The sequence below is a fragment of the Quercus lobata genome, chromosome 12, assembly GCF_001633185.2.
Source record: "Quercus lobata isolate SW786 chromosome 12, ValleyOak3.0 Primary Assembly, whole genome shotgun sequence".
NCBI lineage: Eukaryota > Viridiplantae > Streptophyta > Magnoliopsida > Fagales > Fagaceae > Quercus > Quercus lobata.
The window spans coordinates 858,572-875,663 of record NC_044915.1 but is presented as its reverse complement, the minus strand read 5'-3'; the positions used below and the strand labels follow the sequence as shown (position 1 = coordinate 875,663).

At 33.3% G+C, this 17,092-nt stretch overlaps 1 protein-coding gene across 3 annotated transcripts; it reads right to left on the bottom strand.

The window, feature by feature from the left end:
* Positions 1-7,639: 7,639 nt before the first annotated feature.
* Positions 7,640-9,406, bottom strand: LOC115972520 (protein PAM68, chloroplastic). 3 transcript variants are annotated; one of them, XM_031092835.1, is made up of 3 exons: positions 9,271-9,406; positions 9,079-9,182; positions 7,640-8,775 (listed from the first exon to the last, which is right to left on the bottom strand). In XM_031092835.1, the coding sequence occupies exons 2-3, from the start codon at positions 9,145-9,147 to the stop codon at positions 8,221-8,223; spliced, it is 624 nt and encodes a 207-aa protein (XP_030948695.1). In that variant the 5' UTR covers positions 9,148-9,182; positions 9,271-9,406; the 3' UTR covers positions 7,640-8,220. The 3 variants fall into 3 exon arrangements, with proteins under 3 accessions (XP_030948695.1, XP_030948696.1, XP_030948694.1); XM_031092836.1 differs by having other exon boundaries at positions 9,296-9,385; XM_031092834.1 differs by having other exon boundaries at positions 9,079-9,406.
* Between the last annotated feature and the right edge of the window lie 7,686 nt (positions 9,407-17,092).

Genomic DNA, 17,092 nt, shown 5'->3' with positions numbered 1-17,092 from the left:
TTCAGCAAAAAGATTAATTTTATCACAAAAATTGCTTAAAGAAAAAAAAACCCATCATTTCATGTACGTTTTTAGACCTCTTAATACAAGTTGTTTAACCTAGTTATTTAGTCAAGTGGTCACTTAGATTATTCCATCCTAAGTTAACACAATAAAATCATATCATGTAAATAATGCGAAAATATAAAGAACACAACGATATGATAACCCAGGAAAACCTAACGGGTAAAAAACTTGAGGAGGATTTAATTTAACTATTCTCAAGGTAAAACAGATCCGTTATGAAAGAATTGAAATTTGTACAATAAGACTTAGACCACTAACATCCTATTACTACCACGAGTAGAAAACTTACTATCACGACCATGTGATAGCTCCGAGTCCACGGACTACTTCTTTCTTTGATCCATTACAATCATAAGTTCTCCTACTTGTGACTTTGAGACCCACTCAAAGGTTTCAGATCTTCTTTAAAGTTCTTTATGCAGCAACTGAAAAGATCATCAAGCTCTTAATATGAATCTTGATTTTAATAACCCGAAGTGTTTATGAAATTAAACACTTCTAGATCTCACAAAAGTTTCAACACACAACCATCAAAAAGACTTCTAAAACGTAGTTAGGGTTTTTCCTTTTATACTTGGAGTAAAACACAAAACTCTACACGTCAAACGGGCTTGAGCTGAATTGAAAATTCTGCAGAAAAATAAATTTGCACGTGGTTCGATCGATCAAGTCTAATTTTCGATCGATCGAGTCTTGCAAATTAAGTCCAATAATTTCTGCAATTGCTCGATTCCAATTTTACAAATAGACAAACTTTGAGCAAGCCTAAACCTAGACTCTATGTAAAAACAGCCCAATCAAATTAAAATGCCCTAAATACAATTCAACCTAACTACTATCTATCAGTTGCCAATGTAGACAGCAGCCACGACTGAATTAACCAGTAAATTCCTGAAACGCTCAACAAACACATAAACGCATGTGTGGAAAATACAAGTAAACCAAAATAAATTCTTGATTTCACAAAACATAACCTAAAAGACATATATCATGAATAACCTTATGATATAAATCAATAACCAAATGTACCATATGCGAAACAAGAAACAAAGAAAGAAACAAAACACAAAGCATAATGTCCCCCCTTAACATATACAACCCATAAAAAAGAAATACATCATAAGCCAAAAAATGAAATACATCAAAAAGCTCCTAGATACAATCTATAAACTCCAAAACTCCCCCTATCTCCATGCATATGTACTCCCCCTTTTTGTGACAAATTGCCAAAGGGCAATCAAGAATCATCATCAAAAGGTGGAGGCGGTGGAGTAGAACCTCTAACACCTATCAAATTTGCTCGTAAAGCCTGAAGCTCAATGAACACATCCAACAAAATCTGTCCATACGCCGCCTAAACAGTCATAATTGTATCCAGCATGCTCTGCAAGGACAAGTCACTTGATGAAGAAGGTAAAGGATCCACGGCAGTGGTAGGGTCACATACTCCTCAGCAATAGGGTCACCAGAAGTAAGAGACCTAGATGCATCACTTGTAGAAGACTCAATTCTAGGGCATTTAGAGCTAGCTTTCAACTGAGCCGCTCTTTGCCTAAGAAAGGTGGCACCTATAGGAGTTATGGTATGGACAAAGGCTTGGATGCAGGAAAATCCTTTAAACCCAAGTCTAAAAGAATCCTATGAATAAAAACTGGAAAGAAAAGACCATGAGATTTTGCACTACTCTTATGAACCTCAACAAGTGATCTAATAAAAACAGCAGGAAAACTCGTAGGAGTATCGGTAAACAAAAACGCACATCTCTCAATGGGTATAGTATGTAAATGAGAGATAGGCCAAATGGAGTGACAAGAAATCTGGAAAAACAAATAATTGAGCTCAGTAAGCTAATGGGAAGTGACATGAGGATCATTTCCCCAACTAATGGAAGTACCGGTGATGAAAGACATGATGTCATCAAGGGGAGGGGTCTCAATGTAAGGGTACACGGGATGTCGTACCAAAGGTACAGCATGAGTTATGACATACTCTTCACAAACTGAATGTTGGAATCATCGAAGTGGATAGAGAGGTTCAAGTAGAACTCTCTAATCAAAGCAGCTGGAGGAGGATGCTCAACCTCTAAAAGTGGTAACCAGCCCCTACGCTCAAAATTCCTACGTATCTCCGGATCAAACTCATCTAAAATGACCTTACGCTCAGCCTACACCGACCTAAAGATATTCAGCTTCTCATAGGTTTCTTGGTTTTTCTCGGTTCTAAACCTATCACTCTAGAACATAGGGGTAGAAGGGGTGGTGGTTTTCTTGGCTCTAGTCTTCCTAACCATGATGCTAAGGGTTGAAAGAAAGGAAAGACAGAAACAAAGAAAGAAAACCAAAGGGCAAACTGCATTAGAGTGGGTTAGAGCACAAAAATCTCAATAAATAACAATCTATATGATGCATGTAATGAATGCACATATGATGCATGCTTTAATGCATTGAAATCTGTTCACTTTTACTTCATAAACCATCAATTGACTTCAACATAGAATTTTAGTCCAAAAACCCCAAATTTTGAAAAACCCAATTTCAAAAATTCAACCAAATTGATTAATTAATCACCATACTAGTTAGGAAACATCATATAATGATTAAATGTAACAATAACACAAGTCAATTTCATCAATTTTAGCCCAATTGAACAAAAATCCCCAATTTCACAAAGTTCCAAGCACTAGAAATTATAGTTTTCCTCAAATCACAAAATTGATCAAATTAATGCATGAGGATCATGTTTATATCATCTAAGAACAAAAACTCTTTGATTAAAAATGATTAAAAACAAATGAAATAAACAAAAATCCCTAAAATGCTTGGTTCAAAATTTTCAACAAAAATGAATGAAAATGCATGAATCATGTGATTTAATTGGAAAAAGAAAGGGTAAAAGAGACTTACCAATGCTTGAGGACAAAAACCGTTGAGAGATTTGTGGAAGAAAACGACAAAAAAGGCTTAGATTGGATCGGTCGAAGAAAAGTAGTGAGAAGAGTGTTTGAAAAGTTTTGAAAAGAATGAAGAACACGAAAGAAAACTCTTTTTAAAACACTCACGGTTCGAATTTCGATCGGTCGAAATTGAGCTTCGATTGATCGAGCATCAATTGAGCACCGATCGAGCCAAGCAGATTCAAACCAAATTTTATATTGCAATTTCGATCGGTTGAGCAATAGCTTCGATTGACCGAAAATCTAGAAAAATTAGATTTTTGAAAAACTAAGCAATTTTATGCAGAAACCACTTAAAACACAATATTTCATGGATGAAATGCGTGAGTATGAGTTTAAATTTTTTTCAAAAACACTTGAATTCAACCTAGATCTTCCAAAAACAATATTTTCAACCTTCTTGTTCCCAAAACTGAAACATTAAACACATTTTGCATCAAAATCAAGGAATGTATAATCTTGGATGGCCAAAACACATTCACACATAATTTTATGTACTAAGTTTAGCACAAAATAACTTGTGTAATGTGTGCAATTAGCAATAGCATAAGATATATGTGAGGTGATATGTAGATAGTAATTGATTATAATTTATACAAAATTCATCACATAAGTTTGAAAGAAACTATCACCTAAAGAGTTATATCATATAACTTTCACATCTTCTAGAAATAAGCTTGCAATCATATAATTTTTTTTTTTTTTTTGCCTCATAATGTACACACCAATTTTATTTCATTGTGAAATTATTACATTAGCCAGATAATGTACACATCAATTTTATTTCATTGTGTTATCTTTATTATAGCCCAATAATGTACACACCAATTTTAGTATTAATCCGAGGCTACATCTTATATTCTTTTTGTACATGTGCTACACTTTCTCAAGCAATAAATTTTATGATATGCGCTAAGGGTTCATGATTGGCTAGTAAATAGTGGTGAGATGGTTATTTATGTTTTTCTCATTAAGTTCAAGTCCTAACAATCAAAAGTATGTGACTTCAAAATCAAGATCAAGTGATCAAAAACTACAAACAATTCTCTACACAACATGCACTACATAGCTAAACCTAGCAAAGTGTAAAAAAAAAAAAAAAAAGTTGATCTAAGCTAAACAAGGTACACAAGGCATGTTATGTAAAGATAATATGGTCAACCTTGGTTACAAATCCAAGATACAAAACACAAATTTCATTTTTATTTTTTTTTAAACAAAATTTATTTTAAAAGGAATAGCAAAAACAACCTATCATGAAATGCATGAATGTTGTGCAATGTAAATCCTAAAAGTATAAAAGAAAACAAAACAGTAAAAGAAGAATGGTCACAAACAGTATTGAGATGAAGTATAAGAACCATGTCAGATAGACTCAATTAGATTAAGCATTTTGCATCTAAAACTTTTTAGATACAACTCTAGCATTGGAGTTATTATTCATATTAGAATGATGAGCAATTCCAGGATTGGTATAAAGGTTTAGAGTCTTTACCAATTCACCAATAAGTACCATAGGATCTTGTGCTTAAGACACATACACTTTTGGCTTATTTGTGCACTTTGCAACTTGCAATTTGAAATAGTTTGGGCAAATATGCTCAGTCTTTCCACAAAAATGACAAACCCACAAAAGTCTATCATGCAACTTATCCTTAGGGAGGTTAGGATTCTTAGGCTTAGACTCTTTAAGATCAATGTATAACTTCTACTGGTTTGACAATCTCACTCTTAGGGGGCTCAAAAGAAAAAACAAAGTTTATGGAATGAGTTTCAAACATCGAGATGCTATCTACAAAACCCAAACCAAATTTGTCTAAGGGAGACTTTTGAACACTTAACATGTGATCAAGTTTAGAACTAACAGACCTATTTGTTTGTTTTCTAGCAACAGATAATTCTAATTCCAAGCTCTTAATCTTATCAAGTAACAACATGTTTTCAGTCTTCACCTTATTAATCAATTCATTAGTATCAAGTAATTTCAACAAGAAGTTTTTTTTATCAAGTTCAAGGGAGACAATCTTCTTTAAACCTAAGTCAACACTCATTGCATCCTTTGCGACAACCTTGCATAGCTTATTAAAAGTTTCTTGCAAATCAGCACACTTAGAAAGTTCCACATCAGAAGGGTTCTCTTCAACCACAACACTTTTATCAACTACAGCAGTAGCTGTGAAAGCAATGAAGTTTTTATCATCATCACTGCCAAACTCATGATCAGAAATTTCGTCATCATTAAGGGTTACAGCCATAGTTTTACCCTTTGATCTCAAGAATGTAGGACATTCTGATTTTACATGACCGTACCCTTGACAACGAAAACATTGTTGACCTAGAGAGTTACTAGAGGTTTGACCAACTTTCTCTTTTGATTTCTCATAATTATTAACCTTAGGTGGTTCATTCCTCTTAAAATTTCTAGATTTAGCATTGTTTTTACATCTTGCCCTTTTGTTGTTGTTCCTATGAAAGTTTCTAAAATTCTTAGCAAAATAAGCAATCTCTATAGAAGAGAGTTCATCATCAAATCCATTCCCATCAACATCATCAACTGACTTAAGAGTCATTAATTTGGATTTGTTTGTCTTGGGTAGGTCTAACTCATAAAACTGGAGAGATCCTACAAGCTCATCAACAAGGATAGAGTTCACTTCCTTACTTTCAGTAATGCTAGTCACTTTGGGTCTAAAGTCTTCAGTTAAGGATCTAAGTATCTTCTTAACAATCTTAGATTGATCATAGATTTCACCCAAATTATAAGCAGAGTTAACAATATCATTAAGTTTAGCATAGAATTCATCAAAGCATTCGTTATCAGACATTCTAATGCTTTCAAATCTAGTAGTTAACTGCTGCTTTATTAATCTTAATTGCCTTTGTGCCTTCATGCACAATTTGGAGAATATTCCATGCAGTATGAGCAACCTCAACATTTGAAATTCTCTTGAATCTCTCCATAGAAATAGCATTAAAAATAGTATTCATGGTTTTGCTATTAAAAGCGGCTGCCTTTTTTTGAGAAGTTGACTACTCGCTTATAGAAGTAGTCGGTTTCTCCCATCCATATTCAACGGAGTTTCAAACTCTCTCATCAATAGATTTCAAGAATGCTTCCATCCTTACTTTCCAATAGGCATAGTTGTTCCTATCAAAGTGAGGTGAGATCACAAGAGAGTGACCATGTTCCATGACAACAGTGGTCAAAAATCAACTTTTAGATCAAAAGATCTAAACATAAGAGCTAACCTGCTCTGATACCACTTGTATGTTTTTAAACCCCTTAACACAAGTTGTTTAACTTAGTTATTTAGCCAAGTGATTACTTAGATAAATTATTCAGTCCTAAATTAACACAATAAAATCATATCATGTAAATAATGCGGAAATATAAAGAGTACAACGATATGATAACCCAAGAAAATCTAACCGATAAAAAATTTAGGGAAGATTTAACTTAACTATCCTCAAAGTAAAACAGATCCACTATGAAAGAATTGGAGTTTGTGTAATAAGACTTAGACCACTAAAATCTTATTACTACCTCGAGTAGAAAACTTATTACCATGACCACGTGACAGTTTCGAGTCCACGGACTACTTTTTTCTTTGATCTACTGCAACCACAAGTTCTCCTACTTGTGACGTTGAGACTCCACTCGAAGGTTTCAGATCTTCTTTAAAGTTCTTTATGCAGAAACTAAAAAGATTATCAAACTCTTGACATAAATCTTGATCTTGATAACTCTAAATGTGTATGAAGGTAACATCTCTAGATCTCACAAAAGATTCAACACACAACCATCAAAAAGACTTTTAAAACGTAACTTGAGTTTTTTCTTTTATACTTGGAGTAAAACGCAAAACCCTACACATCAAACGGGCTTAGGCTGAATTGGAATTTCTGTAGAAAAATAAATTTGCACGTGGTTTGATCGATCGAGTCTAATTTTTGATTGATCGAGCCTTGTAGATTAAGTATAATAATTTATGCAATCACTCGATTTCAATTTTACAAATAGACACACTTTGAGCGAGCCTAAACCTAGACTCTATGGTTTGATCATGGTTTACCAACATAATACAAATTGAAGTTCTAATACATTAGTTCTTAAAGTCTTAGAACCTAACATTTCTTATTGAGAGTTCTCACACAAGAAGACAAAGATATGTTTAAATGTGTGATGGTCTTTGCCAGAATTGAATCATTACTCAATTTAATGGTCAATTGAACCTCTAGCTTTCGGGAAGTTCAATTTCAACATTTTCATGATTTGGAAATTTTAAAGGCAAGGGTTCCTTCAATTAAAAATTTCTCTCACAATTTACTCAACTGAATAAAATAGATCAATCTAATTAGAAATGCAAAAAATTGGAATTAAACAAATAAGTGATCATATATGATGAATTAATAATCCGATTACAACATTAAGGAAGCAAATATCAGCTTAGAAGTAAGACGCACATAAGTGCCTACTTCCAAGGAGAAATTGAATTACGATGATCTAGTGAGAAGATATTTTATATATTTGACATGTACATCATATCTCTCACAATATCTATATATAACACAATTGCGAGATATATATGTTGTGAGAGATGATGCATGTGAGACGTATGATACATATATTAAATGTAGGAGATAATTATTATTTGATATAAACAAAAGAAGAATAAGAAAAGAAGCTCAATAATCAACCTCTTTTCTGCGTTTTTAGTCATTCTCTTATGCAAGCCCTTTCCATTTTTTTATGCTACCCACACCAAACATCATCAACATCACTGCCACCGCCCCCACCAAACTATCTCTGTTGTTGCCACTGATCTCATGCCAATGGCAAGCATCACCAAGGACCATTTAGCCATTACTACTATCACCTCCCCCCACCCCCCTAAACCACCTCTACAATCTTTGTCACTACTACGTTCGATCACCTCCGACAGCACCTCCTCTACCACCATTGAGTTTACATGTAAAAGTAATACTTTTCTGTGTGAATCAAATAATACAAAATGTTCTCAGGATCATTTTAGTTGCAATCAAACATACAAAAAACAAGCCATTCTTTTGGAAAATGTTTTCCAATGAAAAATTTTTCTTAAGGAAAACATTTTCCGCCTAATCAAATGTAGAGTTTCGTAGGTTAGATTTGCTAGGCTTGTCTTATGTCAATAGATGTACAGATGTAAGATAAAAATACCCTACTTTTTCCTAGATCCACCCCAAAGTGATTGCCAAAAGACAGGCCAGTTCTTCTTAGCCTCATTCCAACCCAAGAGTGAACCTTCCCTCATTGGATCCCAACTAGAGGATACAATCCCATAACTCACACCTAAGAGAGCAGATCCAAAGAAGAAGAATGACACAATGAAGGGTACCCATGTGGGTACATCAATCTTCAATCCAACTTTCAGATAGTAAAAGAATGGGAAGAACAAAAGCCCTATGAACAGTGGTATCCCCACTGAGAACCCCATCCTGCTCATCATTCTGTTGGTCACTACCTCTGGTATCACGCCTTGATCAGGCTCTTCTTCCTCTTCCTCATCATCATCATCATCATCATCATCTTTGCTTGGCTTCTTGGTCTTCTTGGTTTTCCTTTGAGAGGGTCCAAAGCCTCTGGGACTCCTCAGTGTTGCAAAGAGTAGTGATGTTGGGTGAGTTTGGCTTGTTGGGGAAATTAAAAATTGGGTCTTTACATGTCTTTCCAAATAGAAAGTGATACTGGGGAGGGTACAAAGCTTGCGTTCAATCTGCAACACCAATAACATAACAACTTACCTTTTGAAAAAATTTGTCAAACAAACACATTATCATTATACCTGACCATAACTAAAGTGGTAATAAGAGTTCCTTTATGCTCCAGTTAGAAATTTTATATTTCATTGAATAATATTATAAGAAGACCCAACTTCATTTTTTCAGTGAAAATATACAAGAACTAAAAGATTTCTAACATAGTCAGTAGTTGAAACTCATTTTATGTACCTAGGATAGGAATAATTAGCATTACAAATTTACAACTGACAGTTCTCTCAAAACAAAACATGATGTACCTTGTGAGCTGATGCTGGGTTTGAAGAGAGGGTGGAAGACCAGGAAGTTGCCCCGGTAATTACAGCCATACGCCTGCCTCTCTATTTTGTATCTTTCTTGAACTCTTTTTTAAAGTCAAAATAAAGAGAAAAATTAGAGGAAAAGAATATGGACAAGAAACCTTTAGCTGGAGGAAGAGAGAAAGAAGTCACAAGATTATTGAGCTCAAGGAGATACTTCAAGTTTCATAGACTGCTCCTCTGAACTGAATAGGCATACGAGAGAGTGAAGCCACAGAAAGAAAAGGATAAGTTTAGATTAGATAATAGATACCAGCCAATTTGTCGGATGGGGTCAAATATCGGCTGTTTTTATAAGTCATAATAAAAGTAAGGCACTAAGGCCAAATTATTTTTATTTCTTTATTTTTCTGAGGCCAAATGATATATACATATATATATATATATATATTTTTTTTTTTTTCTTTTTCTTTTTTTGCTGAATGAAAAAGGGGCTTCAGTGTAGGTTCATTGACTCTACGCCATGTTATGACAATGGCAATGGGTTATACCACATGTACCATATAGGTCTTGTTGAGACAATCGCTTGAACCACTCATCACTGGGTGCTAGGACAAGAACTCCTACCATCAAGCCACACACCGTGTGGTAGGCCAAATTATATTTTCATACTTGAATAATTTGATTCATGAATAAATTTTTTTATCATTTTTGTTCATATATCTTTATATTATAAAAGCATGAATGCCGCTACAGTGCTTCGGTACTGTGCATTCAGAGTGTTTGCACTGTGCAAGCACTGTAGCGGCAACAGTGCTTTGGTGAGGCACTTCTCTTTTTTCTTTTTTTTTTCTTTTTTTTTTCAGTCTTCCGTTTGTATTTTTTTTTTCCTTTTATATATATTGTTGTATTGACACAACAAATTTCACAATATTTTCACAATTATTGAGGTGTAAATTTCTTATAAGTTAAAATAAAATAATAAAATATGAAACTGTGACCAACCACAACTGAAAATAAATATTTTGTGAAAAGCGACAATACCGCTACAGTTTGCACTGTTCATCTATAGTGTTATTTTGGTGAGCCACTTTGTCTTTGTTTTTTTAAGTTTTGAACCGTAGCTACAATTCCAAATGGCACTATAGCTACAGTAGCTACAGTTTTTTATTTATTTATTTTTTTTAGTCTTCCATTTGTACTTTTTTTTTCTTTTATATATATTGTTATACTGATATAACAAATTTCATAATATTTTCACAATTATTGAGATGTCAATTTCATTTTGCTGCTTTAGTGTTTTAGCACTGTTCATCTACAGTGCCATTTTGGTGAGCCACTTTGTCTTTTTTTTTTTTAAAGTTTTGAACAGTAGCTACAGTACCAAGCGGCACTGTAGCTACAATAGTAACAAATTTTTTTTTTCCAGTCTTCCGTTTGTACTTTTTTTCCCCTTTTATATATATATATTGTTATACTGACACAACAAATTTCATAATATTTTCACAAGTGTCAATTTCTTATAAGTCAAATAAAATAATAAAATATGAAACTTTGACCAACTACAACTGAAAATAAATCTATATATATAAAAGCACGAATGTGCTAAATCACTGTAACTACAGTGCTTTGGTTTCGTGAGCCACTTTTTTTTTCCCAAGTTTTGAATAGTAACTGCAATGCCAAGTGGCACTGTAGCTACAATAGCTATAGTTTTTTTTTTTTTTTTTTTTTTTTTTTTTTTTTTTTTTTTTTTTTTTTTTTTTTTTTTTTTTTTTTTTTTTTTTTTCCCTTTTAAATATTTATGTAAGCTGGTATATATATTGTTATATTGACACAATAAATTTCACAATATTTTCACAATTATTGACGTGCACGAATACGCTAAAGCACTGTAGCTACAGTGCTTTGGTTTCATAAGCCACTTTTTTTTTCCCAAGTTTTGAACAGTAACTACAGTGCCAAGTGGCACTGCAGCTACATTTTTTTTTTTTTTCCAGTAATCGATTTGTTTGTTTGTTTGGTTTTTTTTTTTTTTCTCCTTTTAAATATTTATGTAAGCTGGTATATATATTGTTATACTGATACAACAAATTTCACAATATTTTCACAATTATTGACGTGTCAATTTCTTATAAGTCGAAATAAAATAATAAAATATGAGACTGACCAATCACAACTAAAAATAAATGTTTTGAGAAAATGTTACAACACTTATTGTGCAGTGCTTTTGGTTTATTCAACTGGCACGGTAGCTACCGTGCCTAAGTTTTTTTTTTTTTAGTAATCGGTTTATGTTTTTTTTTTTTAATATTTATGTAAGCTGGTATATATATTGTTATACTGACACAACAAATTTCACAATATTTTCATAATTATTGACGTGTCAATTTCTTACAAGTCGAAATAAAATAATAAAATATGAGACTGTGACCAATCACAACTAAAAATAAATGTTTTGAGAAAATGTTACAACACTTATTGTGCAGTGCTTTTGGTTTATTCAACTGGCACGGTAGCTACATGCCTAATTTTATTTTTTATTTTTTTCAGTAATCGGCTTATTTTTTTTTTTTTTAATATTTATGTAAGCTGGTCTATATATTGTTATATTAACACAACAAATTTCACAATATTTTCACAATTATTGATGTGTCAATTTCTTATAAGTCGAAATAAAATAATAAAATATGAGACTATGACCAGCCACAACTAAAAATAAATGTTTTGAGAAAATGTTACAACACTTATTGTGCAGTACTTTTGGTTTATTCAACTGGCATGGTAGGCCTAAAGTTTTTTTTATTTTTATTTTTAGTAATCAGTTTGTGTTTTTTTTTTTCTTTTAAATATTTATGTAAGTTGGTATATATATTGTTATACTGACACAATAAATTTCACAATATTTTCACAATTATTGACGTGTCAATTTCTTACAAGTTGAAATAAAATAATAAAATATGAGACTGTGACTAACCACAACTAAAAATAAATGTTTTGAGATAATGTTACAACACTTATTGTGTAGTGTTTTTGGTTTATTCAACTGGCACAATTGTTACAGTGCCTAAAGTTTTTTTTTTTTTTTTTAAATATTTATGTAAGCTGGTATATATATTGTTATACTGACACAACAAATTTCACAATTATTGACGTGTCAATTTCTTACAAGTTGAAATAAAATAATAAAATATAAGACTGTAACCAACCACAACTAAAAATAAATATTTTGAGAAAATGTTACAACTCTTATTATTATCATAATATTTTTACAATTGTTGAGATCTCAGTTTCTTATACATCAAATAAAAAAAATGCTAAGTCCACAATATTTTAACATTAATTTATACAGTGCCTAAAGTGTTTTTTTTTTTTTTTTCCAGTTATCGGTTTGTGTTTTTTTTTTCTTTTAAATATTTATGTAAGCTAGCATATCTATTAATTATATAAAAAGAGCCAAAGGCTCATGAATAATTTTTTTTGGTTTATTCAATTAGTGAGGTGCACTTTTTCTTTTCTTTTTTCTTTTTCTTTCCCCTTCAAGTATGCCAGTTGGTTTGAGCTTTGTTTTTGTTTTTGTTTTTTTTTCTTTTTTTAAGATCTTTATATGTTTACTTTGTACTTGCAATGCAAGTTTACATTGTAAATACACAAAAGTTGTTAATATTATACACATTTGCACAAAAAATGGTAAATATTATACAAAGTTTGTAAATGTGTACAAAATTTGCCAATTTTTTTGTGTCCATAATATAAATTTACATTGTAATTAAGTACAATGTATACATAGAGATATTATGAAAATGTTGTAACGCATGTGTCAATTCCTTATGAATCAAAATAAAATAAAATAAAATAATAAAATATTATATCAAGATCTAGGACAACTAAAAATGTCGTGATATTTTGTTGTTATTACAATATATTTACAACTATTAAGGTGTAAGTTATAGGTCAAAATAAAATAATAAAATATTGGACTAGAATTTGTCACGGTCTTATATGATTGAGATTAACTTTTTATGACATAATTATCAAAATTCTTAAAATTAATATCTCTTTTGATTAATGTAAATCTCTTTGTATTTTAAAAATCAAATAATTTATATTTATATTTCGTGATACAGATAAAATCTAAAATTGATCCTAATTACTATTTTTTTTCCCATGGCTAGCATGTGCCTTGCACGTGCTGCCTTGACTAGTATATATTAAAATATGTCAATATGCTCCATTTGTTAAAACACCGTGAACAATTGTACAAAAATTGATGGCATAGCTTTAAGGGAAGACTTTGATTTTTTTTTTTTTTTTTTATAAATTTTAGAAAGGTATATTTACAAATTGATGATCGGTTATCAAAATGAAGCAAGCACCTAGCTAAGCATCGATGAACTTTGATCCTTGTCGAGTCCAAATGCCCATAGTTATAACCATAAATACAACAATATACTAACAATTGCATTGTTGTATCAAATAGGGTAAGAGTATTCACATCCAATTTTTTTAAATGGAGTTTTTCTATTACAGGGAAAACTATAGCTAAAAAGCATACTACATTCGGTTGTTTATTTTGCAAAAATTTATATAAACTTGTCCACTTTAGCTTGTCTATCTTATTAAAAAAATTGTTTCGGTGGCAACAATGACGCTAAGTTTAGCCTTGAGGTGGTGGTGATGGTGGTGGTGCTTGGGTTGAATTTTTTTTTTAAACAGTAGATGGGTTGATCTAAGAGAAAAGAAAAAAGATTAAATTTTTTTAATATTTAATATGATGTATCATAAGTTGGAGAATGTGATTTAGGTTGGGGTTGCATTTTTAAGTTGTTTATGTAAAGTAGAAAAAGTAACATTATGGTGCTCTAAAATTTTATTTTTATTCGCAAAACTGAATAGGAGAGCTCTAATCCATCAATAAAAATACACACTAACAAAATGTGTTATCAAATAGTCTTCTTTCCACCCTCATATTACTCAATTTTGGTACAACCGTTGTAAGGTTGAATTTTATCAACCATCTTGTTGGCTTTATTCTGTGCCAAATTTGCTTGTATTTTAGCAATTAGTAACCATGTATTTAGGTGGAAATCATGTAAGGGTAGTGTGTGAGAGAGTGTGAAAAAATGCTCAAGATTGTGCAAAGAAGTAGGGGTTCGCGACTGGATCTCGTGGGTGGCTCGCGGCTTGCAAGCCGCCAGATAGTTGCACATGTGCCAAGCATGCCAGAAGCTGAAGAGTCGCGCCAGCTGTTGCACTACAGGATAACAGTCCCAAGCTGGCCAGGCAGTTAGCTCGCGGCTTGAACTCCCGACTTAACCCAGTCGCGAGGTCAAGTCGCCAGAACACCCTGTTTGGGAAAAACTGACTTTTCACATTCCTTCTCACCCTACTATATATATACCCTTATACCCACGATTTTGTGAGGGTTTCCAGAGAGAATTTTGAGAGAGAAACCCTAGAGAAAAACAAGATTGATTCATCCACAATCTTCATATAGAGACTCTTCAAATTCCTCTACTCTCTTCCTCTCCATTGTCAAATCCTTGAGAAGTACATTACCAAAACATTTTCTCACCTTACCCATATCTGTGAGGAGGTCATTTGGTATTTGGGAAGCAGTTAAGAAGGAACCAATTTCATATTGGTAGATGCTATGGTCAAGTAGCGGAATTCGGCAAGTTAAACAAGAAATATGTTCGGCGTAACCTCGTTGGAGTAGGAGCTTGGAGGGCTTAGGTACACTTGGTAGATTAGGCTTGGAGGTTCTTCTGCTATTCATGTATCCCAACTACATTCTTTATTGGATTGTTTACCGCTTGGAGGGAGGCGGAGAAGTTTTACGCCGAGGGTTTCGGTTTCCTCTTCGATAACACATCGAGTGTTGTCCTTGTGTTTGCATCTCTCTTCCCTTAATCTTTTCCATTTAATTTCTACTGTGATTGTGATTTTATTTGGTTTAGATTGTTTATCAATTCTGTATTAAGTTTATGTTCATTTTCCGCACATTAATTGTTTGATATTAAGCTTGAATTGGTATTTTGTAAATTGCGGGTCTAAACGTTTAAGGTGTTTTATACACTTATTGAACTTTCAACCGCTTTACCAACAATGCCCTTTAACTCTCATAAAACTTCTTTATTTATACATCTTAACTGTAAATGCTTTTATAACATAGTCAAAATTTACAAATGGAACAATTATGATTATTAACAATTATCCATGAGACTAAAACAGTGAGGACATAAGAATATATTCTCCTCCTATCCGTAGTTATTATAATAGTAATAGTAGTGTTCAACCACTTAAAAAAATGTCCAACAAGATCAAAGATAATTAGGGAATGTCCTAATCAATGACGCATTATTAGCAAAACAAGCATGGAGGTTATTGCATAATAAAAACTCTCTGTTTTATCGAGTTTTCAAATCAAAGTTTTTTCCACATAGCTCCATAATGGAGGCTTCAGACTCAAATTCAGGCTCCTATGCTTGGCACAACATCTTAAGGGGTCATGATGTACTCATGAGAGGAGTAAGGTGGAGAGTGGGATGCGGAGAATCAATCGGAGTTTGGAATGATGCATGGCTACCATCCCTAGAATAGCCACGGATATTATCCTCTCCTATTGTTGGCTTTGAAGATATTCATGTGTGTGACCTCATCGATCCAGCTTCAAGGCAATGGGATTTGGCTTTGCTACAAGGTCTGTTCAGCGCCCAAGAGTTAGAAATAATATCAAGCATCCACTTATGCAGCAACCACGTTGAGGACAAGCTTGTTTGGCCATATACACCTTCAGGTATGTACACAGTTAAGTCTAGATATTGTTTTCTCACCAAAGAAAATTTTGTTCAACCAACTACTGTAAATCAAAACCATGGTGGAGGAGTTTGGAAACTTATTTGGGGATTAAATGCCCTAAACAAAGTGAAGAGCTTCCTATGGCGGTCTTATAAAGAAGCACTCCTTGTCAAGAAAAATTTAAAGAGATGAAAAATCATCCAAGATGACAGTTGTGACCACTGCAAGTTGCAAGCCGAGAGTGCATTGCATGCTCTATGGGAATGCTCAGAGATCTCAGCGGTTTGGGATTCATTTCCGGAGTTGAAGTCTCATCAGAATCAGCGTTTTTTATCTGTTACAGACCTCATCATCCATGCACATGAAAAGAACAATAACTTGAACTTGATGGCAACCATCCTATGGACAGTGTGGCATAGACGGAATCAGATCAGGACTTTAAACAATGACTACCCTGTCACCCAAGTGGCCCAAAACGCCAAGCAAACCCTTCAGGACTTCCACAACGCTAACATGGTACAAGCAGCTCAGGTACCTATTAGTGCTCGTCCTCGGGTCAGATGGAAGCCACCACCTGAAGCTTCTCTTAAGGTTAATTTTGACGGCGCAACGTTCAAGGATATCAGGAAGGCAAGTCCAGGTGCTGTGATTCGAAACTCATCTGGACAGGTTCTAGCATCCCTATCTGAGCAGGTTCCTCTCCCACACACATCGGATATCGTCGAAGCCTTGGTAGCGGCACAAGCCATTTCCTTTGCACTTGAACTTGGCTTCTCATCCTTTATCCTTGAAGGAGACTCAGAGGTAGTGATAAAGAGCCTCAAGAGCGACGAAGCAACACTCTCCCCTTTTGGCCACATTCTAAACTCGGCCAAACAAAAAACAGAGACCAGTTGCTGCATTTCCTTCTCTCACGTTCGTAGGCTTAGTAATTATGTTGCTCACAACCTAGCGAAACATGCTAGACACGTTCGAGATTTTTCAGTGTGGATGAAGGATGTTCCTTCACACCTTTTATTTGAACTTGCAGCTGATTTCGACTAATTTTTTAATGAAAATTCAAGTTATTCCTTCTATAAAAAAATCTGTTAAGAACGTAACTCCACTGTGTGGAGTTCCTAAATTTTCTCCCATTCATTAAATTTAGCCACATTATCAACATCTAAAGAAAAGTGTTATTTATTGAAACTATTAAGGATGTGGAAAAAAATCC